Source organism: Monodelphis domestica, chromosome 3 (genome assembly GCF_027887165.1).
Source record: "Monodelphis domestica isolate mMonDom1 chromosome 3, mMonDom1.pri, whole genome shotgun sequence".
In the NCBI taxonomy this organism is placed as follows: Eukaryota; Metazoa; Chordata; class Mammalia; order Didelphimorphia; family Didelphidae; genus Monodelphis; species Monodelphis domestica.
Window position 1 is genome coordinate 70919869 of NC_077229.1, and position 23840 is coordinate 70943708.

The following is a 23840-nucleotide window of genomic DNA, read 5'->3' on the forward strand; positions in this document are numbered from 1 at the left end:
AGTTTCCTCCTCTGTCAAATGAGCTAGAGAAGGAAATGGCAAACTAGCTGTGTGACCCTGGCCAAGTCACTTCACCTTGTTTTGCCTCAGTTTCCTCCTCTGTCAAATGAGCTGGAGAAGGAAATGGCAAACTAGCTGTGTGACCCTGGCCAAGTCACTTCACCTTGTTTTGCCTCAGTTTCCTCCTCTGTCAAATGAGCTAGAGAAGGAAATGGCAAACTAGCTGTGTGACCCTGGCCAAGTCACTTCACTTTGTTTTGCCTCAGTTTCCTCCTCTGTCAAATGAGCTGGAGAAGGAAATGGCAAAAATGGACTGAAGAAGGAAATAGCAAATGACTCCAGGATGGCTGCTAAGATAACCTCAAATGGGATTGTGAAGAGTCAGACATGACTGAACAATGACAAGGTCAGATGCAAGATCCTGGAGGTAGAACTCATTAGTAACTGTGGTGCACGGTTCAGTGGTGCCCATTAGGACCATTATTTTACAGATGGAGAAACTGAGACCCGAGGCTGTGCCTTGTCAGAGTTCCCACTGTTAGTGGAGCTGGGACTCGAACTCGGGTCTTCTGACTCCCAGGGCTCTGGCCACTGCAACCCTGGCTCTTACTGTGTAACCTTGAACAAACCCAGGCTAGATGAGTCCTGAGTCTGCATTCTCCGCTTCTGTAGGCTGAAGGAGCTGCCCTGGCCAGCCTGCCAGTTCTAAAGCCCTGATGCTGAGAGTCCTTCACTTCAAAGACGGAAAAGCTAGGAAGGGACAGTCAAAGAGCCAGAGGCCGGACTAGAACTCGGATCTCCCGCCTCCCCCCCCCCCCCCCAAGCCCCTTCACCCGCAGCAGAGGATGCTTCCAGAGCCCTCGGAGGCTTGTCGGCTTCCGTAGAGGCCCCTCTCCCTCCTTCCCTCCCTCCCTCCTGGGTTCCCCCCGAGGCTCCTCGCATGTGGCTCACACCTGGCCGCCAGCTCCCACACATCTGGCAGAGCCTGGCCACACACAGCTGGAGTCTCTCCCAGAGAGGGAAAAGAGAGCCCCGAGAGGAGCGGTCCCGCCCACACCCCATCCTCGCCCCACCGCGGACCCCAGAGGATCCCTCCTCAACCCTCCAGCTGGAGCCACAGCCACCTGCGTTCTCCCCGCCCGCCCGCATCCCCAAGCCCCAAAGCCACCCCCAGATAGGAAGTGAGCGGGAGGGAGGGAAGAGCGGGGGCCCAGAGAGGGAGAGCAGTTTCCCAGAGACCACCCAGCCAGCGGGGCTGGGATTAATCACCGGCCTCCCAACATCTGGCGAGCAGGATCCCGGCCCCTTCCCCCCACCCCCGTGCCGCCTCCGGACTCCTCTGCTCCTCTCCGGGCGCCGGGGCGCCTACCTTTGCAGGGGTGGCAGGGCACCAAGCCCAGGAAGCCCAGCAGGCTGATCTTGTTGCCCTGATGCGTGTAATTGGACCAGGCGGTATCTACCCGGCCCGCAGAGCAGCACTCCTCCCAGCTCACGCCGGTCCTCAGGATCAGGCTGCACTGAGCATCTCTGCCCTGGCGAAGCCAGCAGATGCCGCCTGGAGCCGGGGACAAGGGAGACGCGGGATCAGAAGATCGAGACCTGGAGACAGCTCCTGGCCCAGCCTGGGGAGGCTCCCGCCTCCCTAGCGGGGTGACCCTGGGCAAGGCCCTTCACCCCCATTGCCCAGCCCTTACCGCTCTTCTGATTCCAAGACTGAAGGTAAGGGGCAAAAAAAAAATTACAATCGTGAAGTGACTTCATGGACTAGCTAGTCCAACCGTTTTTAGTTTACAGATAGGAAAACTGGGGATTAGAAAAGGGAATAGACTTGTCCAGGGTCACACAGACAGTAGAGTGGGGGCAAAGCAGAGATTTGAACCCAGGGCTCTTGACTCCAAATGCGATGCCTGGGCATTAGATCCCAGCCCAGCCAGGATCTAGGAATCAGCAAGAGTCTTTGGAACATGGAAGAGATAAGAAATATCAAGGCCATTCAGTAAGTGCCTACACTGTGCCAGGCACGGTGCTAAGTCCTCCAGGAGCCCTCCATCGGAGGAGAGAGCAGGCTCCCTCTTACCTGGGCTCGAGGTGCCTTCCCTCAGACCTCATTTTGAGCCCTGGGCCCCTGGAGCTGAAGGGTGCCCCTTTCCCTTCACCCCACCCCGACTCAGAATGGCTCCTGAATCAGGAGGTTGGAGTCAAGCCTGGAACCCTGATGGCTACCAGGAGGGAGCCTGAGGCTGAGAGCCTTGGGGTCCAGGGGACAGGATGTGGCCCAGCTCCTCACCCAGCTCCTCATCCAGCCTGTGCTCCTGCCCCCCCCCATCCTCTTAGTCACCCAAGCCTTCCGGGAACATTCCCCTAGCATGAGCTCACCAGTCTCCCCAGTACAGTCACCAGACTGGGAACCCTGACTGGGGGGGCAGGCTTTCAGTCACTGGGGGATTGGGTGCGGGTGGGAAAGATAGTTCTTGGCTGAAGATTCTAGCAGAACACACCCCACCCATCCCACTCTCCAGCTTGGGAAGAGGCAGCTCACTTGTGGCCTTTGGGGGTACCTGGAGTGTCCTCTACCTCCCGGAAGGGTCCCGAATGAGCCCACTCTTCCTAGAGGGGGACCGGTGGCCTTAACTGAGTCTGTTCTCTCAGCTAGCCTCAGAGAGGGGGTGGGAGGAGATAGACACCATGTCCAGCACCCGTCCTGGTCACAGCAAATGCAGGGGAATGGGGCACCCACTTTTCTAGGCTTTGCACGGGGGTTGGCAGGCAGGAGACAGCCAGAGCCAGCTTCAGAGGATGGGATCTCCTAGGGGAGCAGGTCCTGCTGTCCAGTCCCTAATTCTACAGGGGAGGAAGCTGGCCAGCTCCCAGCTGAGAGCTGGGACATTGAGAAAATGAGGGGCTAAAGAGATGTGGGTCACAGAAAGGAGAAAATTGGGCCTCTCAGGCTGAGGTCCCCCCACTTTTAAAATGCTGCCCAGGCTCTCAGGCTTAGCGACAGGGCAGAAGGGCTGCCAAGCTCATGCCCTCTCTTTTCCCTCCATTATTCTAGGCATCTTCTCACCTTCTGGGCCTGTGGGGTTGAGCTCTGTCTACAAGGAACCAGGCCAAGTCCATATCCCTCATGGGGAGGCCAGAGAGTCCCGCAGAGGATCCTGGGGCTGCCCCAGCTGCTCATCTCCCACCTCACCATAAGCCTATCTCTGACATAGCTGGATTGCTTTCTTCCTCCCTCCAAATCTGAGTGCTGGATTCGGGTCAGAGAATACAAGTTTGAGGCCACCAGCAGAGGAAGTAGGGATCTGGGGACCAAGGTCAAGAGGGCCCAACAATTAGAGATGTGGGGTCTCTGCAGACAGGATCACCAGAGGGTGAAGGTGTCAGGAGTTTGGGGTGGCAAAGTATCAGGGATTCAGGGGCTTAGAGTTTCGGGGGTCAAGGTTTAGGGAGGATAAGGATTGAGGCTTGAGGGTCCCTGGGGATGGTGACCATCAATGGAGTCTGGTTCTGAGAGGCTCAGGCATCTGGGCATCCAGAGATCTGGGGATGGGGGTCCCCAAGATCTGAAGGTTCTGGAGACTAGGATATTGGGGGTCTGAGGCAGGAAATTACAATGACAAAAATACAAGTCCAAATCTGGGGGCCAGGGCATTACATTACAAAGGATTAGGTATCTAGGTATGAGGGAATATGATGATCAAGGATCTGGATCCAAGGGTACTTGAGAGCTCACAGGGTTGAGAAATTAAGGTTCTGGGCCATCCATGACCCAAAGTTTGGGGGTTTAGAGGCCAAGGTGCTGGGGGTTCAAAGAATCTAGTACCCCAAAATTCAGGTGTTCAGAGACCAGGTAACGGAAGGGTCATGGGTTCAGATCCAAATGAATCAAGGATCTGGCAAGGTTATAGTGTTAGGAGTTCTAGGACCAACATGTTGGGGTGTCAAGGATGGATAGTTCTGGAGGCCAGGATCCTGGGCATCCAAGGCTTCTGGGAGCCATGTTATTGAAGGACTGAGGATTAAGGGGGTGGAATGATCAGAGATCAGGGACCCAGGGTCCCGGGGGATCGGGGTCTGGAAAGTCAGGGACCAAAGATTTGGGAGTGTGGAAGCCCAGGTCTTCAGGGTTCTGGTGTCCAGAAGCTGAGAGTTTGGGAACAAGAGGTCTGGGTAGTCGGGAAGGAAGCCAGAGGGATGGAATGATCACAGTGCTGAATAGACCCAAGGGCTTCCAGCTCAGGATCCAAGAGGGGGAGGGGGGAGGGATCAGGGACTCGGGACCCCGGGGGAAGTCACTTACCCCGGCCAGATTCGGCTTGGGCTGTGGGCCAGGAGAACACCCCCAAAAGCAGGAACCACAGCGGCATGGCTGAAGGAGGAGAGACAGCGGGACCCTGAGGGGCAGGGAAGCAGGTGGAGGGCGGGGTGGCACCCGCAAAGAGCGGGGCCTTTTGGGGGGCTCCGGGTGCAGCCGCCTCCCCAGGACCGTGGAGCTGAGTTAAAGTCCCAGTTTCTGCCTTTCTCTATATAAAGACTTTTCCCTCCTGCTCCAGCGGAGGAGTAAGGGGTGGGCGGGGCCTGAGCCCGGGCCAGGGGGAGGGTGAGTGTGTGAGATTGGAACGGAGTGTTTGCCCGGGGGTTCTGGGATGGGCCTCTGTGTGTGTGTGTGTGTGTGTGTGTGTGTGTGTGTGTGTGTTAGGGTGTGTACTAGTGTCTATCAGAGCGTGTGTTTGTGTCTCGATGTGTGTGAGTGTGTATCAGGGCGTGTGTTTCTGTGCATCAAGGTGAGTGTGTATCTGAGTGTGTGTGTGTGTGTGTGTGTGTGCGTGTGTGTGCATGAAAGAGGGTGCGTCCCGACAGTGCCAGAGGACGTCTGGGGATCCTGCGCATGAAGGTGTGCGCTTGGTATAGTGATACAGTGTCGGAGGGGAACAACATTGTGGCTGGCTGTAGGTGTGGTCCCGAGCGCCTGCTAGGTCTCTGCGTCTCTCTCTCCTTGTATCTCCGATCCTTCGGTCTCTGTCCCTCCAAGTGTGTCTATTTCTTCTCTTTTCAGCCCTCACCTTCTGTCTTAGAATCCATCCCGTGGCAGAAGAGTGCTAAGGGCTGGGCGATGGGGGTGAAGGGACCTGCCCAGGGTCACACAGCTGGGAAGTGTCCGAGGTCAAATTTGAACTCAGGACCTCTGGTCTCCAGGCCTGAGCCCCCTCGCTGCCCCTGAGGGTGTCCCTCCATCCTCCCTGCTGGGTCACACGTGTTGATCCGACCATGTCCTGAGGCTCCAGCGGAGGCCCGGCGTTTAAGGCTCTCAGGGTGTCCATGCCCGTTACTGTGCATGCTCATGCTGGCCGTGCAGGTCAGTGTGTGAGCGAGTGTGCGGGCTCCATCTCGAATGTCGGTGGAATCCTTACTATGGAGTGTCTGCTTTCTGCCTTTGCCATGGGAAGGGGGAAGAATCTGGAGGGGAAGAGGGACAGGGAAGGAGAGGGCACCCACGAATGGGGCGGGTGGGGGAGATCAAGAAAGGCTTCCTGGAGGAGGTGCTACTGGAGTGGCCCCTTGAATGAAAACAGATTCCATGAGGCTGAGATGAGCAGGGAGCCCATTCCAAACTTGGGGAAGCGGCCCAGCAAAGTCACGGCGCAGGAAGACAGCCAGGGGTGCGTGACGTCGGTAACTTCCGCGCTTCTGGGGGGGAATTCTGGGCATATTTTCTGAGTGCGTCTGCGTGTCTGCCGGGCTTTTCGGAGGTCCCCATCCCCATCCAGACCCCGATGCCTCAGCCCAGGGGAGAGAATGAGTGGAGGAGTGGGGACGGGGGGAGTTGCGCCCCTTTTTCTTCTGGCCCCCCACGGGCCGCTCCCCTGGCTCTCGGGCATGGGGAAGGCAGACCTATCGAGTCCCCGAGATAGGCGCTCTCCTCCCGAGCTGGCCAGAAGTCGGCCCGCTAGCCTCTGTCCTTGGAAGGAGGGACCTTGAGGGAGGGCCCTGGGCGGGGGCAGGGGCTGGGGCTGGAGCAGGGCCCAGAGAGGGACTGGCGGGGGACACGCCCCGTCTGAGCCTGCTGGGGAGGGGCTGAGGCCGGAGCTGTTTGGAAACTTGAGATGTTTGAGTCAACAAGTGTGACCCAGCCGAGACGACCGAGACCGAGAGAGACGCAGAGTGGAAAGAAGCGAGACCCACAACGGGGCAGAGATAGAGACACCGGGCAGAAAGAGCAGAGACAGAAGGATGGGACAGAGACAGACAAAAGTCAGAGACAGGGAGAAAGAGACACCGAGGAGAGAAAAAGTCAGAGGAGGAGACCAGAGACACAGAGGGGGCAGAAAGAGCAGAGACAGAAGGATGGGACAGAGACAGACAAAAGTCAGAGACAGGGAGAAAGAGACACAGAGGAGAGAAAAAGTCAGAGGAGGAGACCAGAGACACAGAGGGGGCAGAGACAGAGACATGATGGAGAAAGCAGAGACAGACAAAAGTCAGAGACAGGGAGAAAGAGACACCGAGGAGAGAAAAAGTCAGAGAAGGAGACCAGAGACACAGAGGGGGCAGAGGCAGAGACATGATGGAGAAAGCAGAGACAGACAAAAGTCAGAGATGGAGGGAGAAAGAGACACCGAGGAGAGAAAAAGTCAGAGAAGGAGACCAGAGACACAGAGGGGGCAGAGACAGAGACATGATGGAGAAAGCAGAGACAGACAAAAGTCAGAGACAGGGAGAAAGAGACACCGAGGAGAGAAAAAGTCAGAGAAGGAGACCAGAGACACAGAGGGGGCAGAGGCAGAGACATGATGGAGAAAGCAGAGACAGACAAAAGTCAGAGATGGAGGGAGAAAGAGACACCGAGGAGAGAAAAAGTCAGAGAAGGAGACCAGAGACACAGAGGGGGCAGAGGCAGAGACATGATGGAGAAAGCAGAGACAGACAAAAGTCAGAGATGGAGGGAGAAAGAGACACCGAGGAGAGAAAAAGTCAGAGGAGGAGACCAGAGACACAGAGGGGGCAGAAAGAACAGAGACAGAAGGATGGGACAGAGACAGACAAAAGTCAGAGATGGAGGGAGAAAGAGACACAGAGGAGAGAAAAAGTCAGAGGAGGAGACCAGAGACACAGAGGGGGCAGAGGCAGAGACATGATGGAGAAAGCAGAGACAGACAAAAGTCAGAGACAGGGAGAAAGAGACACAGAGGAGAGAAAACGTCAGAGAAGGAGAGACCAGAGACACAGAGAGGGCAGAGGCAGAGGGAAAAGAGCCTCAGAGGACAGAGAGAGAAAAAGACCCAGAACAAGTCCCCTCTGGGCCTCAGTTTCCTCATCCTTAAAACGAGATGGCTGGGACTCCACATTCTCTAAGGCTCCAATAGTTTAGGAATTTGTGATTTTATTTACATAGAAAGAAAACAGTTTCTCCTTTCATGGGCTAGAGAGAGAGAGATTCTCCCATTCGTGGGCCAGCTCGGGCCAGCTCCCAACCCCCAGCGCTATCCAGCTCCCATCTGGACTGCCTGGCCTTTCTCAGGGGCTGGACCCCTGCCTTGGACCGAGGTCACTGAGCTGGCGCCATAGTCTGGTCCAGGGCAGAGATCTTGGTTGCCTTCATCCCCCTCCCTCCTGCCTCCCTGCCCTGCCCTCAGTTCTGAGGACTTGGGCCTGGAATTGACCTGGGGGAATAGGGATGGGGGAAAGGCAGATCCAGTTGCTGGCCCTTTTTTGCGGAGTCTAGAATAGCAAGGGTTTGAGTCCCAGTGATGAGGATCAGCCAGTTGTCCTGAGCTGTCCTGATTCTTGGGCCTCATCTTTGGATAACAAAGCTGGAACCTTGTTTACTAAGTCTGAGATCTGTCACCGAGATGGACCTCCAGTCTTGTCCAAGCTCTAGACACCGGATCTGAGTCCCTGATAACATTATGGAATTTATAGCTGGAAGAGACCTTGGAGGACATCTAGTCTCTCCCACTGTCCCCCTCCCCTTCTTTTTATAGATTAAAAAAAAAAAAGAATTACAATGACTTTGTCCAAGTAGGGCTAATCATCCCCATTAAACAGACAAGGAAACTGAGGATGGAAAAGACATTTGCCCAAGGCTTAAACGGAGTCAGGGGGCTGAGACAGGATTAGAATCTAAGTCTTGTCAACATGCTCCTCCCCAGTCCTGGATCTCTAAGCAGAGAGAGGAAAATGAGGGTTGTGTAGTCTTATGCTGTCAAAATAAAGTGTCCCTTCCCTTTAATGTTCCGGGAGAAGCTAGCCAGGAGAAAAGAGAGTTTGGGACAGAGAGGTACACTGGAAAGAGTGCTGGTCCTGGAGTCAGAGGACCTGGGTTCAAATTTCATTTCTGATAATCATTTGTGTGACCTCACACAGATCACTTACCCACTGTGGGTCTCAGTTTCTCCCTCTGTAAAATAGGGAGCTGGACTAGATGGCTTTGGTGGTTTCTTCTGGCTCTAGATCTATAAGCCTATATGTTCCTTGTACCCTCTGGGCCTCAGTCTCCCTCCTCAATAAAATTAATGTTAGACTAGGCCATCTCTAAAGTTCTGTCTGGCTCCAAACCTATGCTCCAAAGAGAAATGTGCCAGTACGGTAGCAAGAGAGCATGAGATTCAGCTCTTGTTTCTGGGATTCTGAGTTAGTCATTTCTTCGTTTCTGAGGATCAGTTTTCTGATCTACAAAACAGGTGAAAATAAAATCTGCAATACTTAATTTACAAGTGTGCTGTGAGAATCAATATGTACACAGTAAAAATGCCTGGCAAAATGGGCCATACGTATTAATCGGGAAGGAACCTCAGAGGTCATCTCCCTCTCTCTGTTTTTTTGATGAAGATACTGAAGCCCAGATTGGGGAAATGACTTACCCAAAGTCACATAATGCTCTTCATGAAAGATGAGATGACCAAGAAAGGTTTGATCTTGAACTGTGATAGACTTAGCTATTCTCAGCAATACAATGACCCAGGACAGTTCTGGGGGACTTCTGACAAAGAATGCTACTCCCCTCCAGGGAAAGAATTGTTGAAATCAGGATGCAGATGAAAGCATTCAATTTTTCACTTGTTTATTTTAGTTTTTCTTTTAAGGTTTTAGTTTTATGTGATTATACACTTCCAAAAATGAATATAGAAATATGTTGCGCATGATAATACATGTATGATCCAGATTGAATTGCTTGCCAGCTCTGGGAGGGTGGGGAGGGAAGGGAGGAGGAAGATAATTTGGATCAAATAACTTCAGAAAACTGATGTGGAAATTTGTTGTTGCATGTAATTGGTAAAAAAAAAAATTAGTCAATTTCAACCCTCCCCCCTGAAAAAGAAAGATTTGATCTTCTAAGCATATTGATTTATGATGTCCTGTATGGTAATTACCCAACAAATCGGGACCAGGTTTCTTCCTCAGCTTAGGGCTGGACCCCAAATACAGGGGCAGGCAATATTTTATATCTTAAAAACAATAAAATGAGTTCAGTTCATTAAAAGGAAACGGTTTGACATTAGGCAATCTCATTTTTAACTAGAGGAAATGTTAGGGACTTTCCAAGTTGGGAAGGGGAGAGTAAATGGGTGCAATTCCCTGATTTCAGGAAAAGAGATATTCTATTCCTCTGAGTATTAGTAAACAATCAAAGACCATGGAAACAATGACTGACTAATCTGTATGGGGCCAGTTTTTTCAGATAAGACCTATGGGTTGCTTGAGATGTCTAGTCGTGAGAAAATTCTTTGCATCAATCTTGGGTTCCAACTCAACATAACCTCGGTCCTTGGATAAGGGTCTCCAAGCAGCAGGTACTGGGGGTCCAGTTTCCCAAGCCATGAAGGGCTGGGTTCAGACAATGCAATAAGGTTTCCTCTCAAGTTCCACAATTGAATAAACCTTTCTTACAAATCAGAATTTGAACTAGATTGGTAATCAAATAGAAAAGGAATTAAACTAGCTCTAGAATTGAGTTATAAGATGGAGCCAGGGTCGTTCAACTCAATTTCTCCAATTAGCCACTTGCTGTCCTAATTCCCTCTCTGATGGGGAAGCAGAGATTTGAATGCATGTCTTCTGGCTCCAAATCTAAGACATTTTCCACTGAACCACAAAAGCCACAAATGACTACATAAGAAAGAACTTTGAGGAACCTATCATCAAATCTCTAGACCCTCAGGATTCAGTGTGATGGTAGAATATATTAAAGGCCTATTCCTAATGCCCTTTAAACTTATAATGTCAATCTTATTTTTGACTTGCAGAAAGGAGAAGAGGGGCAGGCAAGAAGGGGAGGCAGGGGGTAGACAAAGTGACCACTCTATGGTCCTTCCAGTCCCTGGGATTCTGGGCTGCCAAGCCTTTCACTCCCTTCTCTCAGGACGCCCAAAGGCACAATTCTGCCAAGTGTTTCAAGGACAGGGAGTCAGTGTGTCCCAGAGTTATTTGCTCTAGAAGAAAACATGCAGAGCCAGAGAGAGCATCTTATAACTCTATCCTCCCTTCTGGGCTTCAAGGCCTTTAGAATGTATCTAGACAGATTCAAGCCAGGAGCTTGCCCAGTTCTAGGGGTCCCTTTGTAGGATGGGCATTTGACAAACTGATTTGGGGTCAATTCATTGTGCCATCCTTGTCCCTTTGGTGTTCTTTAGGAAATTACCCAGGAGAGAAGAGAGCCTATGGACAGAAAGATACAAGACAGCAACCTGACCATAGAGAATATTGATGGAAAAACCTACAGAAAGGAATTATCAGGAGGTGTGGATGGTGATAGGGCTATCAGGTGGAAGAGAGATTAAGCTAGAAAGAACTATGAGGGTGATTTATTTTCTGTCTTGGTAAGGATGAGGTGGCTGGGGTTAGGTGACTTGGCCAGGGTCACACAGACTAGGTGGCTGGGGTTAGGTGACTTGGCCAGGGTCACACAGCTAGGAGATATCTGAGACCAGATATAAACCCAGATCCTCTTAACTCCAGGCCTGGTTCTCTATCCACTAAGCCACCTAACTGCCCCCTAAATATAAGGCAGAAGAGCACTAAGGGCTCAGCAATGGGTGTTAAGTGATTTTTTTTTTAAATAACCCTTACCTTCCGTGTTGGAGTCAATACTGTGTATTGGTTCCAAGGCAGAAGAGTGGTAAGGGCTAGGCAATGGGGGTCAAGTGACTTGCCCAGGGTCACACAGCTGGGAAGTGTCTGAGGCCACATTTGAACCTAGGACCTCCCGTCTCTAGGCCTGGTTCTCAATACACTGAGCCACCCAGCTGCTCCTGGGTGTTAAGTGATTTGCTCAGGGTCACATAGCTAGGAAGGCCAAATATAAACCCAAGTACTCTCAACACCAGGCCTCCCACTCTATCCACTGATAGATAGCCACCCCTCTCTGAGGATATTTAATTCAAGTCCCTCAATTTACAAGTGCTCCTTAAAGGAGGAACTCAAGCTGGGGGAATGACTCAGGGTCACACAGGTAATAAATGGAAAAACCAGCAATTGAACTTAGGTTATCTGATTCCAAATCTAATGCTTCCCCCCCCCCCCTTTTCTTTTTAGGTTTGAGGTAAAGGAAAACTTTCTAGCAACCAGGACTGTCCTACAGTGGAACCAGCAGCCTCAGGAGGGGGCAAGCTCTCCATTACTGGAAGTTTTCTTCTATTGGGAAGGCAATCATGGGGGAATCTTGCATTGGTAGGGAGGTTCAGTCAACAAACATGAATTGACTCCAGTGTTCAAGAATGCTACAGTTGGCCCTAGGGCTAAAGAGATGAATACAAAACCAGTCTTGTTTTCAAGGAGCGTCTTCTAGTCTAATGGAAAGACTGGCAAGACCACAAATCACTCTGACCCTAGGGAGAATAAAATGAATCTAAAGGAACCATCCTGGTAAAGTGCTCTGTTGATTCCAGGAGAAAGAAATAGCTTCAACTTGGGGGCTAGGGTGTCACCAGGCTTCATGGAGAAGGTGGCATCTGAGGTTGACCGTCAAGATCCAATGGAGGTGGGCAAAGGGGATCTTTTCTAGGGAAGGATGAGAAGAGAAGGAGAACAAGGATTGTTCTTGCTCAGGTGAAGGTTAGTTTGGAGGCTCCCTGAGGTTCCTTCCAAGTCTAAGATGCTAAGATTTGGAGTTCCCTCATTTCAGGGAATCTTTACATGGTACAATGTACTGCTCCACCAGGGATGTATCTCCTGGGATTCCAACCACCAGAATCTGCTACAAGCTCTTTTAGATATTCCTAGTAAAGCCAGTGTAGTACTCTAATTTTTTCTTTCTTTCTTTAAGTTCTTCCATTCTGTCTTAGAACCAATACTGTGTATCCATTCCAAGGCAGAAGAGTGGTAAGAGCTAGGCAATGGAGGTTAAGTGACTTGCCCAGGGTCACATAGCTAGGAAGTATCTGAGATTAGATTTGAACCCAGGACCTCCCATCTCTAGATCTGGCTGGCAATCTCCTGAGCCACCTAGCTGCCCTCACAGTACTCCAATTCTTAGGGCTTTTGTACAAGCTCTAGGTGTCATCTTTCTTATTATCTCCAGACTTGGTGCAGTGCTCACACAAGCATTAATAATGCTTGTTGACTAACTGACCATTGCCTAGGCTTAGGATGTTTTTCTTCCTCACCTCTGTCTCCTAGTTTCCTTGGCTTTCTTCAAGACTCCTCAATTCAAAGTTCTGATGAGTAAATCAAACTTTGTCTATCAATCAGCAACTTAAAAAAAATTTTTTTTTGTTTAATAAACCAAAAACTTAAACACCCCTACTTAACACTAAGTAAGAAAGTTTGCAAGTCACTTACTAAAGTGGGTGACAACTCCAGAGGCCACTGACTACCCCCTGGGCAGTGCTAAGCAAATTGAAAGACTGCAATTGGTTCCCCTAAAGTGGAAGAAGGGACAGGAAGTGATGTGGAAAAAGGACTATTAAAAGTCCTGTCCCTGAACTTCCTGTCCAGGGATCTTCTCCTGGTGACTTGGCTTTTGGAGGTAGCTTTGGACTTGACCTTCAGCTTAGACCTTGACTTTGACTCTTGGACTGCTTCTTGGAGGACTGCTCCTGATTCTTCTCCTTTGGACTTCCCTTTGGTGAATGAGTAGCTGGCCTTCCTTTCCTGGCTTCTGGAGAGATTAGTTCCAGAGAGACCTTCCTTTCCTAGAACAGGTTGCGTTGGTGGAACCTTTTCATAAGACACCACCAGGTCCTCTGGCTGAGGGTTACCAAGTCATGCCCATCATACTTGTGGCTAAGCCCCACACCAGAGCAACATTTAGTATGATGGGCTAGACATTTTCTCTACCCTCTTCTTACATTTCTCTACCTCTTTGTAAATAAAGCTACTAAAGTCATTTTTGACTTGTTATATCTTTAAATCAGCGAACACAATATTACTTTAGAATTCTCATATTTAGTCAAAACCCTAAATTTATATTCTTACAAAGTTCATCTTCTGTAGGAAAGGGTCTTCCTTTCTGCTAGCTGCTAATGCCCCTCTGAGATTGCCTTTTATTTTACATACACACAAGCATTTATGTTGCATGGGCATAGTTATTTGTATGTTGTCTCCTCCATTAGAATGGAGGCTTGTTGAGGACTTGGCCCATGTTTTTATCTTTATTTGTATTTCCAGAACTTAGCACAATGCTTGGTATGTGGTAGGGGCTTAATAAATACTCATTATCTGACTGCCTATTAGCTTCAAATTAAGGTCCTAGCATGTCTATACAGTTATGGGATCCCCAGGCCAGGAGGTTCCCTTTTTTTCCCCCGGCTCCTGCCCCTACTTAGGCCTAGGAGAGGCAAAAGTCCTTCCTTCAGTTTAGCCCTCTGGCCCTGTACTGCCACTGGACATTTGATGGGGTCAAAAACCATGACTAGAATTCTGCCTTTGCTTCTAATTTCTTGAAAATGTAGGTACAATCCTTCCCTCTTCTCTTTGATTCAGTTTTCCCTGCCCTATCCCACAAGAGAGACATATTGTATGCTCTCCAAAGTCTCTACTAGCTCTAAAATTCTGCAGTTTTTTCATTCTGTGACTTTTTCCTAAGTATGAGATCAGGGCTGGATGATAAGAAACAAAGTCCAGGCAGTAAAGAGAGCAAAGCCAGATGTTGGAGCTTCTGGTGAGTCTGGCCCACAGCCACAGTTGGCTATGGACCTTGTGATTCTTTCCCCTTGGGTGTTCGAATCTCCAGTTTCTAGATTACTCAAAGGTTTATCAAGTGCTTATCTAACTACAGCCCTGGGATATAGGTTAACAAGTGTTGTTATTCCTTATTTTACAGATGAGGAAACTAGTGGGGAATGACTTGCCAAGGTCAGGCAGAAAGTGAGCCAAGGCATCCAAGTGAGTTTCTTCTTTTTTTAAAGCCCTTACCTTCTTATTCTTTTTAAATTTATTTTAATTTTATTTCATCAATTTAGAACATTATTCTTTGGTTACAAGAATCATATTCTTTCCCTCCCTCCCCATCACCCACCCTTCCCATAGCCAACATGCAATTTCATTGGGTATTACATGCGTCCTTGATCAGAATCCATTTCCATGTTGTTGATGTTTGCTCTAGGATGTTCCTTTAGAGTTTACATCCACGATCTTATCCCCACCGACTCATGTGATCAAGCAGGTGTTTTTCTTCTGTTCTTCCTCTGAATGTGGATAGTGTTCTTTCTCGAAAATCCCTCCAAGTTGTTAAGGATTGCTGCATTGCCACTAATGGAGAAGTCCATTACATTCAATTGTGCCACAGTGTATCAGTCTCTTGTAAACCTCAAAATTCCTTAGACTTATAAATGTTGGAAATTTCACCATTGGGATATTTCATACTTGGAAAATTTCTTACTGATAGACTATTGGAATGGGAACCCCATTGGCATGGGAGGTTCCTTCTCTTCTCTTTTTCAGATTACTTTAGGACAGAAACCTTTTGCTGAACAATGGAAAGGACTTTGACCTATGCTTAAGCATAGAACAGGAATTTCTTTGAATCATGATTGATTTTAGAATTGATACAATGGAGATACTTGGAATAAATCTCCACCCTATTCAGTCCTAACAGGATTGAGTAAGGGCTGCAGCCTAGATCAAAGATTTAATCATTTGAAAATATGACCTTCAACAGACATGTGCAAAAGCCAGAAACCTCTGGGCGGTCCTGGGTTAAGCTAGAGCCTCCATTGGCACAGGGAAATTGATGAACAGTGATTGGTAGATGGGAGAACTGAGAGGAGGAACTTGGATGGTTTCCTGAAAGATAGGAGGGGCTGGAGACTGGAAGGGGGTTGAGGAGTTTGGTCGGGGTGATTGCGGTGGACTCAGAGAAGCTTGCGCTGAAGGAAGCTGAAGGTGGGGGCCTCTGAGACTGTTTCTCCATTTTGGTCACGTGAGTGATAGGGACTGATCTCTTTTCTTTGCCCCAGCTATCTAAGGGCTTGGGCCTTTTGGCCCAGCCTAAACAGAAGGGGTATTTAAGCCCTATTCCCTTCTCTCCCTTTTCTTTCTCTCTATCTCTAATTCCTTTCTTGCTCCTATTATAATTAAACTCCAAAAAAGGCTGACGGCTGACTTGAGTTTTTCATTTAGGAATTACATAGCTGAATTCCTTGGCGACCTTAAATTAATATATATCAGTCTTTTAAAGCGAATCCCTTCGTGGTTGCCACAATGTGACAAGGGAATCACTCTGTGTACAATGTTCTCCTGGTTCTGCTCCTCTCATTCTGCATCACTTCCTGGAGGTTGTTCCAGTCTCCATGGAATTCCTCCACTTTATTATTCCTTTGAGCACAATAGTATTCCATCACCAACAGATACCACAATTTGTTCAGCCATTCCCCAATTGAAGGGCAGCCCCTCATTTTCCAATTTTTTTGCCACCACAAAGAGCACAGATATGAATATTCTTGTACATGTCTTTTTCCTTATTATCTCTTTGAGGTACAAACCCAGCAGTGCTATGGCTGGATCAAAGAAGCCCTTACCTTCTGTTTTAGTATCAATTCTTTTTTTTTTTAAACCCTTACCTTCTATCTTAGAATCAATACTGTGCATTGGTTCTAAGGCAGAAGAGTGGTAAGGGCTAGGCAATGGGGGTGAAGTGACTTGCCCAGGGTCACACAGCTAGGAAGTGTCTGAGGTCAGATTTGAACCCAGGACCTCCCATCTCTGGATCTGGCTCTCAATCCACTGAGCCGCCCAGCTGCCCCCAGTATCAATTCTAAGATAGAAGAGTGGCAAGGGCTAGGCAATGGGGATTAAGTGACTTCTCCAGAGTCACTCAGCTAGGAAGTGTCTGAAGCCACATTTGAACCCAGGACCTCCCATCTCTAGGCCTGGCTCTCAATCCACTGAGCTTCTTAGCTGCCATTTTCTTTCTAGTATTTTTGTTAGGTCTTCTGAGCTTTAACTCAAAGTAGAAACAAATTTTATACATCACAAGAATAGAAAACAATTTCTTTAAAACCATGAAACAAACAACTCATGATATTAGCCCAAAAGAACAAAAAGTTAATCTTTAGATGAACAGAGCAATAACTTTCTAGTATTTTTAATAGGAATGGCTGTACTATTTTGTTGATGGCTTTTTCTGCATCTACTGAGATAATCATGTGATTTCTGTTCATTTGATTATTGATATGGTCAATAATGCTGATAGTTTTCTTAATATTAAACCAGCCCTGTATTCCTGGTATAAATCCCACCTGGTTGTAGTGAATGATCCTTGTGATATGTTATAATCTCTTTACTAGTATTTTATTTAAAATTTTTGCCTCTATATTCATTAATGAAATCAGCCCACAATTTTCTTTCTCTGCTTTTGCTCTGCTTGGCTTAGGCATGAGCACGGTATGTGTGTCATAAAAAGATTTTGGGAGGATTCCTTCTCTGCTTATTTTCCCAAATAGTTTATATAGTATTGAGATTTTTGAATGTTTGATAGAATTCACTTGTGAATCCATCTGGCCCTGGAGATTTTTCCTTAGGGAGTTCATTGATGGCTTGTTCTCTGTTTTTTTTTCTGAGACAGGATTATTGAAGTATTCTATTTCCTGGCCCTTTCTTCAAAATGGAGATTATGGGAGGAACTCATCCATGGGAGGGGGGGGCAGAGGTAGCTTCCAGAGCAAGAAGGACTGAGGGAAGAGGGTGAGGAAAGGTCCTATTCTAGGCACCGGGAGGTCACCCCAATAATCCGGTAGTTCTTAGATTTCATCATGGGAGTCTTTCCTTAGACACACAGTTCAGGCTTATGGAACACTTGTCAGAATTGTGTTTTTAAATGCATAGGATAGGGGGCAGCTGGGTAACTCAGTAGATTGAGAGTCAGGCCCAGAGATGGGAGGTCCTGGGTTCAAATCTGGCCTCAGACACTTCCCAGCTGTGTGACCCTGGGCAAGTCACTTCACCTCATTTCCTAGGCCTGACCTCTCTTCTGCCCTGGAACCAATACACAGTATTGATTCTAAGACAGAAGGTAAGGGTTTTTATTTAAAAATTTAAAAAAAATGCATAGGATTACAAAGGAAGGCCAACTCTATGGATAGAAATTCATCAAATTAAAAAACAAACACGTTCAGGAACCCCTGGAAAAGAAGCCCTTCCTTAGGCAAGGCAGATTCTAACCCACTTAAACCTACCCATCCTGGACGACTCTCTGTACCCATAAATCCACCAGTCTGGCTGGTGACTTCCTCATGTTCTCCTGTGATCAGTGGAGAACAGTGGAGTGCCAAAGCTCCCCATAAGTGACCGGCTCCCTTTTCCTCCCCTTCCTCTCCCACCTCCCCCATATTTCTCTGATGATGTCCTTCACACCACTTTAAGGTCTTATAGCTTGCTTCCTCCCACAATGCATTTCTCCATTGCCCTCAGGGTGATCCTTCAATTCTTTTTTTTTTTTAAACCCTTACCTTCCATCTTGGAGTCTATACTGTGTATTGGCTCCAAGGCAGAAGAGTGGTAAGGGCTAGGCAATGGGGGTCAAGTGACTTGACCAGGGTCACACAGCTAGGAAGTGGCTGAGGTCAGATTTGAACCTAACACCTCCCATCTCTAGTCCTGGATCTTCATCCACTGAGCCACCCAGCTGCCCCCTATTCTATTTGATTTTTAAGCCCTTACCTTCTGTCTTATATCAATACTGTGTTCCAAGACAGGAGTGTTAAGGAAGGGCTAGACAATGGGGTTAAATGACTTGCCCAGGGTCACATAGCTGGGAAGTGTCTGAGGTCACATTTGAAACTAGGACCTCCCGTCTCTAGGGCTAGCTCTCAATCCACTGAGCTACCCAGCTGCCCCCTGATCCTTCAATTCTTAGCCATTCTGTGATTCATAGGATCCTAGAGCTAGAGCTGGAAGGGACCTGGGAGGATGTCTAGTCCAACCTTCTCATTTTATAGATAAAGAATCTGAGCTTTGAAGAGGATAAGAGACTTGCTCAAGCTCCCACAGCTAATAAACATCAAAGAGAACGTCTGAACCCAGGTCTTTGGGACTCCAAGTCCTGTCCAAGTCCAGAATCGTGGAAGAGTAAAGAATTGAAGGATCGCTGGAGGATCCAGCAAAGGAGGCAAAGAAAGAGCAGTTGGAGAGGTAGGAGGAGAACCAGGACAGACTAGTCCCCTGAAAACCTAGAGAGGACCAAGGAGGAGAGAGTGATCCACAGCATCAAAGGCTTCAGAAGACTTCAAACTTCTTAACAGCAATATCCTTTCAGGAAGGGATGCTAGGTGGCTCAGTAGATAAATAGCCAGGCCTGGAGATGGGAAGTCCTGGGTTCAAATCTGGCTTCAGACACTTCCTAGCTGTATGACCCTGGGCAAGTTACTTCATCCCAATTTCCTAGTCTTTTTTGGCTCTTCTGCCTTGAAACTAATACATTATTGATTCTAAGATGGAAGGTGAAGGTTTAAAAAAAAATTACCTAAGAGGCCCAAAGAGACCAGGGTCATAGCAGAGAAGGATGTTATTGATAGAAAATAAGCATTCTTCATTTTGGTTTTCCTTGATAAGTGGATGCTAAGGAAACAGTGACCATGGATCTCATCTAGAACCTTTCTTCCTTCTTCGGGGGTGGTTGACTATTGTAGCATCACTGAGCACTGGAAGGGACCTTAGAGGCCATCGAGGTCAGCCACCTTATTTACAAGGGAAGAAACTGAGGCACAGTGACTTGTCCCGGGTCACACTAGTAAGGATCTGAGTCAGAATTTGAACGCCAGCTCCTTTTGACTCAAAGTCCAGCAGTCTATTGAGCGTTCCACCTAGTGGACAATTGCTGGTGTGCAGCATTATCCAGCCCCTCAGACTTGGTAGAGGTCCTGGTTCATCTCAAGAAGGGTTTTTCTTTCTCTTTCTTTTTTTTATTCTTGATCCTGAGGGATCCTGAGGGGAGGGAAGTCATTGGAAACAAAGATGATATAAAACCAAAAGATATCAATGAAAGAAAATCTGGGCACAGAAGCATCTGCAGAACCAGACATTTTATGGAGAGTCCCTCCTCAATGAAGCAACCTCAGACACTCACTAGCTGTGTGATCCTGGACAAGTAATTTAACCTCTGTCCGCCTCACATACTTCCCCTATAAAATGGGAATAATAATAGCATCTAATTCACAGGGCTATTATAAGAATCAAAAAGCATAGCATTGATCAAAATCACTTGACACACAGTAGGCGCCCTATAATGCTTATTCTCTTCCCTTATTCCTTCCCCCAAACTCCTGTCTGAGACCAGAGATTAGCTTTTTTGCTTTTTAATACCCGGAGCCCAGAATTTATACTAGCTATCATTGATCTAGGTGATTCTGATATCATTAGAAACATGCCAGAAGGGGGCAGCTGGGTAGCTCAGTGTATTGAGAGTCAGGCCTAGAGACGGGAGGTCCTAGGTTCAAATGTGGCCTCAGACACTTCCCAGCTGTGTGACCCTGGGCAAGTCACTTGATCCCCATTGCCTAGCCCTTACTATTCTTCTGCCTTGGAGCCAGTACACAGTATTGACTCCAAGATGGAAGGTAAGGGTTGAAAAAGAAAAAGAAAAAAAAAGAAACATGCCAGAACAGACCAGTGAAAAATAAACTGTACAAGGTATTCTTTAATAAACTGGGCAAAGCTTGTTTTTTTTTTTTAAATAATAAAGTAGGCAGTAGGTTGTTCCCCCTCCCAAAAAAGTTTACCTTCTATTTTATTTATTTATTTTTTGCATTTTATTTTTTCCCATGATTCCATGATTCTTATCTCCTTCCCCTCTTCCCTCCCTGCTTCCAGAATGGATATACCTTCTATTTTAGAATCAATACGAAGTACTAGTTCCAAGGCACAAGAGCTATAAAGCCTAGGTGATGGAGTTTCCCAGGAAATGACTAAGGTTAAATTTGAACCCAAGACCTGGATTTGAACTCCAGGTATGACTCTATCAGGTGAGCCACCTAACCGCCCCCTATAGTAGGTATTCAATAAACATTTATTTGCTTAACTGAGTTAAATTGTGTTCCTACATCTTGACAGACAAAAGGTGAAAAATTGTTCAGAGGCTTGCCTTCAGAGAATTACAATCTAGCGCCAATTTCTTAGGCCAATAGGTGCGTGTCAGGATTCCCATCTGTAAAATGAGGTGGCTGGACCAGAGAGAGAATGTCTCCAGTTCCTCATAACAACTCTGGATTGATTGTGCTATTATTATCCCCATTTTACAGTTGAGGAAACTGAGGCAGAGAGCGAGATAGAGTGACTTGTCCAGGGTCACCCTGCTAGCAAGGGTTTGAGGCAGCTCTGCCCTTCTAACAATGATATTCTGTGTTCTTGGCTCTTTTTCAGCTTGCTCGGTCTATGGTCCAACCTGATGGAATCTCAGAATTTCAGACTTGGAAGGGACTTCAGTGATCATCCAGCCCAACACCACCTATCTGAGAAACGACGCCCACCCACCCCGTTCCTGAGGCTTGAACACCCAGTCTTTACTGGAGGCTGCCGAAGGCCAGGGATCCCCAAACGCAAGTCAGGGCAGCCCCCTCCCCTTTTGGACAGCTCAGCTTGTCAATTTACCTCTTTGGATATGTTCTAGGTCTTTTTCCAGCTTTGACGTTCCATGTTCTATGTTCTATGATTCTAGAGGTGGAAATGTGGAACTAGCAAAGGAGGAGAGGATGGAAGGAGTGAGGGGGAAGGAGCTGATCTTCAATGGAAGGCCACCAGGCGGCCTCTTGAGATCCCTGCCTGGGCTCTTGACATGGAGCCCCCCAAACCCCCAGGTCTCCGCTCTGGTCACAGAGCAGCCCTCTCCGGGCGGCTGCTGGAGGAAAAGCTTGGCCTGGAGCGTTGGGCCAAGCCTGGTGTCTGTGGGAGCCGGGCTGAGGGGCCAGAGAGGGAACCTCCCATTGGAAAGACCCGAAGCCGAGCTGTGCCGACGTGGACACATCTGGGATTCTGGTAAACACGGGGTGATGTCAGCACGAGACTGGGACTTAAGAGAGACAGCAGGGCTCCAGGAGGAGGGATGGAAGGGGGGGAGTGAGGAGAGGCAGGCAGGGAGGAGGCCCGGGAAATGGAGGGACAGCTAGCTACCCAGCCCTCGTGAAGGAATAAAAATTATTCTGAGTGGCAAACAGAAGTCCTAGAGTCTTGGGGGTTGTGGGGAGAGGGGGAGGAGAGAGGCGTGCACCCCGAGGTGTGGCTTCTGTTGGAAAGGAACCCCCTAATCTGAGATGAAAAAGTGGCTCAAATCTTGGGGCGCCCCAGTGTGAAAAGGGAAAGTCTCTGTCCCAGAATCCTAAAACCTCAACCCTGGGAAGGACCTCAGGGGCCATCCAAGGCACCCACAACCCAACTTTGAACAAGAACCCCTCTACAACCTTTGTTCAGAAATCTTCAATGAGGGGGAACCTTCTGTTTCCTCACTTGGTTGTCCTTTTCCATTTTGAACCCTGCCAGAAAATTCTAACATTAAAGGGAACTGTGCCCCCTCTGCACTTTGCACCCATAACTCCTAGTTTTTTCCTCTGGGGCCCAATCAAATGTCAAACTCTTCTAAATGAGGGCCTTCCCATTGTGCTCTCAGTCATCTCTTTTCCAGGCTAAACATTCCCAGTGCCCTCAATGGACCTTTCCATGGATCTGGGGGTCTCGAGGTGCCTCACTCGCCATCTTGGCTATCATCTCCTGTCCTCAACACAGTGAAGGAACAAAAGGGGCTGAAGGTATAGGAGTGAGGCAGAAGGAGAAATGGAAGGTTAGGGGAATGTGAGAATTGAGGAAAAGACTTTTGGATGATAACAAAGACTCTTTTAATCACCTCTGTGAGGAGTAGAGATAGTGGATGTCATAGGAATTTTAAAGAAGGTTGAAGAACTGGGAAACTAGAGATCTCTGGGGGTCCACGGGGCTTCTTCTTTTTTTTAATCCTTACTTTCTGTCTTCGTAACAACTCTAAGACAGAAGGACAAGGGTTAGGCAAATCAGGTTAAGTGACTTGTCCAGGGTCACACAGCTAGGGAGTGTCTGAGACCAGATTTGAAGTCAAGACTTCGCCTCTCTAGGCCTGGCTCTCAATCTACTGAGCCACTAGCTCCACTTGTTTTTGTTTTTGTTTCTAATTGAAATTTTTTTTATTTAATTAATTAATTTAGAATCTTTTCCCATGGTTACAAGATTCTTGTTCTTCCTCCCCCTCCACCCAGCCAATGAGCAATTCCATTGGGTTTTTGTGTCACTGATCAAGACCTATTTCCCTATTATTGATATTTGCACCAGGGTGATTGATTAGAGTCTCCATCCCCAGTCATAGCTCCCACGAATCATGTGATCGAACTGTTGGCTCCACTTGCTTTTAACAGACTATCTTGTAACTTACCTGACATTCTTTTTCCTCCTCCAGGACCTTCAGTCCTAATTAGATAGTAGCTCATGGTCCTTTCTCACAGCTGATCAAGCCAATTCATCTTGGTTCTGCCCCAGTCCCTGAGACCTAATTAGGGGGTGCCACTAAGTGCCAATGAGAATTTTGCTGTCCATGGGGAGGTACCCACTGAATATTCCAAACAAAACCTCACTCTCTTTGTATTCCCTAATATTGGTGACACAGTACGCAAGAGTGCTAGACTCAGGAAGACCTGAGATTAAATCCAGCTTCAGACAGTTACCAGCCAGGTGATTATAGGCAAGTGACCTAACCTTTCTGTGCCTCAGTTTCCTCTGTCTATGAAATGGCATAATAATAGCCCCTATCTTCCAGGATTATTGTGACAGTCAAATGAGATATGTGCAAAATGCTTTGCAAACTTTAGAGCACTGAGGGCAGCTGGGTGGCTCAGTGGATAGAGAACCAGGCCTGGAGATGGGAGGTCCCGGATTTTGCAATTGACACTTCCCAGCTGTGTGACCCTGGACAAGTCACTTACTCCCCATGGCCTAGCCCTTACCATTCTTCTGCATTAGAACCAATACACAGTACTGATTCTAAGGTGGAAGGTAAGGGTTTAATAAACAATAAATAAATATGAAAAAAAGACTGTATAATAAAACTGCATCAGGGCAGCGACAGGATGCAGTAGACAGTGTCCACCTTGTCAGGAGGATCCAAGTTCCAATCTAGTCTTAGACACAGTGTGGCCCCAGGCAAGTCTCTTAAGGCCAGATTGTCTAGTCCTTGTTGCTCTTCTGTATTAGAATTGCTACAAAGACAGAATGTAAGGGTTTGTTTGTTTGTTTAAAATATGAACCCCTATATACTAAGAGCTCCTTCAGAGCAGGGATTGTCTTTTGCCTTTCTATCCCCAGTGGCTAGCACAGTGCCTGGCACATAGGAGACGCTTAATATATATTTGTTGGCTTTATTTCAGTGTCAAAGACTTGGGTAATATGAAATC

The 23840-nt window shown here is 47.9% G+C and overlaps 1 protein-coding gene and 1 long non-coding RNA gene across 3 annotated transcripts in view; one reads left to right on the forward strand and one right to left on the reverse strand.

Annotated features, from left to right (window-relative positions):
- The window catches only part of FSTL3 (follistatin like 3), a 15684-nt gene extending 9757 nt beyond the window's left edge, over positions 1-5927 (reverse strand). Inside the window, exons 1-2 of the mRNA XM_007489426.3 lie at positions 4301-5927; positions 1370-1555 (exon numbers count right to left, since the gene is read on the reverse strand). Of these exons, the coding sequence (XP_007489488.2) occupies positions 1370-1555; positions 4301-4367 (253 nt within the window). The 5' untranslated portion in view covers positions 4368-5927. The remainder of the gene's footprint in view (positions 1-1369; positions 1556-4300) is intronic.
- LOC103104390 (uncharacterized) lies at positions 1555-23682 on the forward strand. 2 transcript variants are annotated; one of them, XR_465854.3, is made up of 5 exons: positions 1555-1719; positions 14261-14322; positions 18375-18567; positions 20794-20973; positions 21089-23682. It is a non-coding gene; the product is annotated as an uncharacterized LOC103104390 (long non-coding RNA). The 2 variants fall into 2 exon arrangements; XR_008917354.1 differs by lacking the exon at positions 18375-18567.
- Positions 23683-23840: the final 158 nt, after the last annotated feature.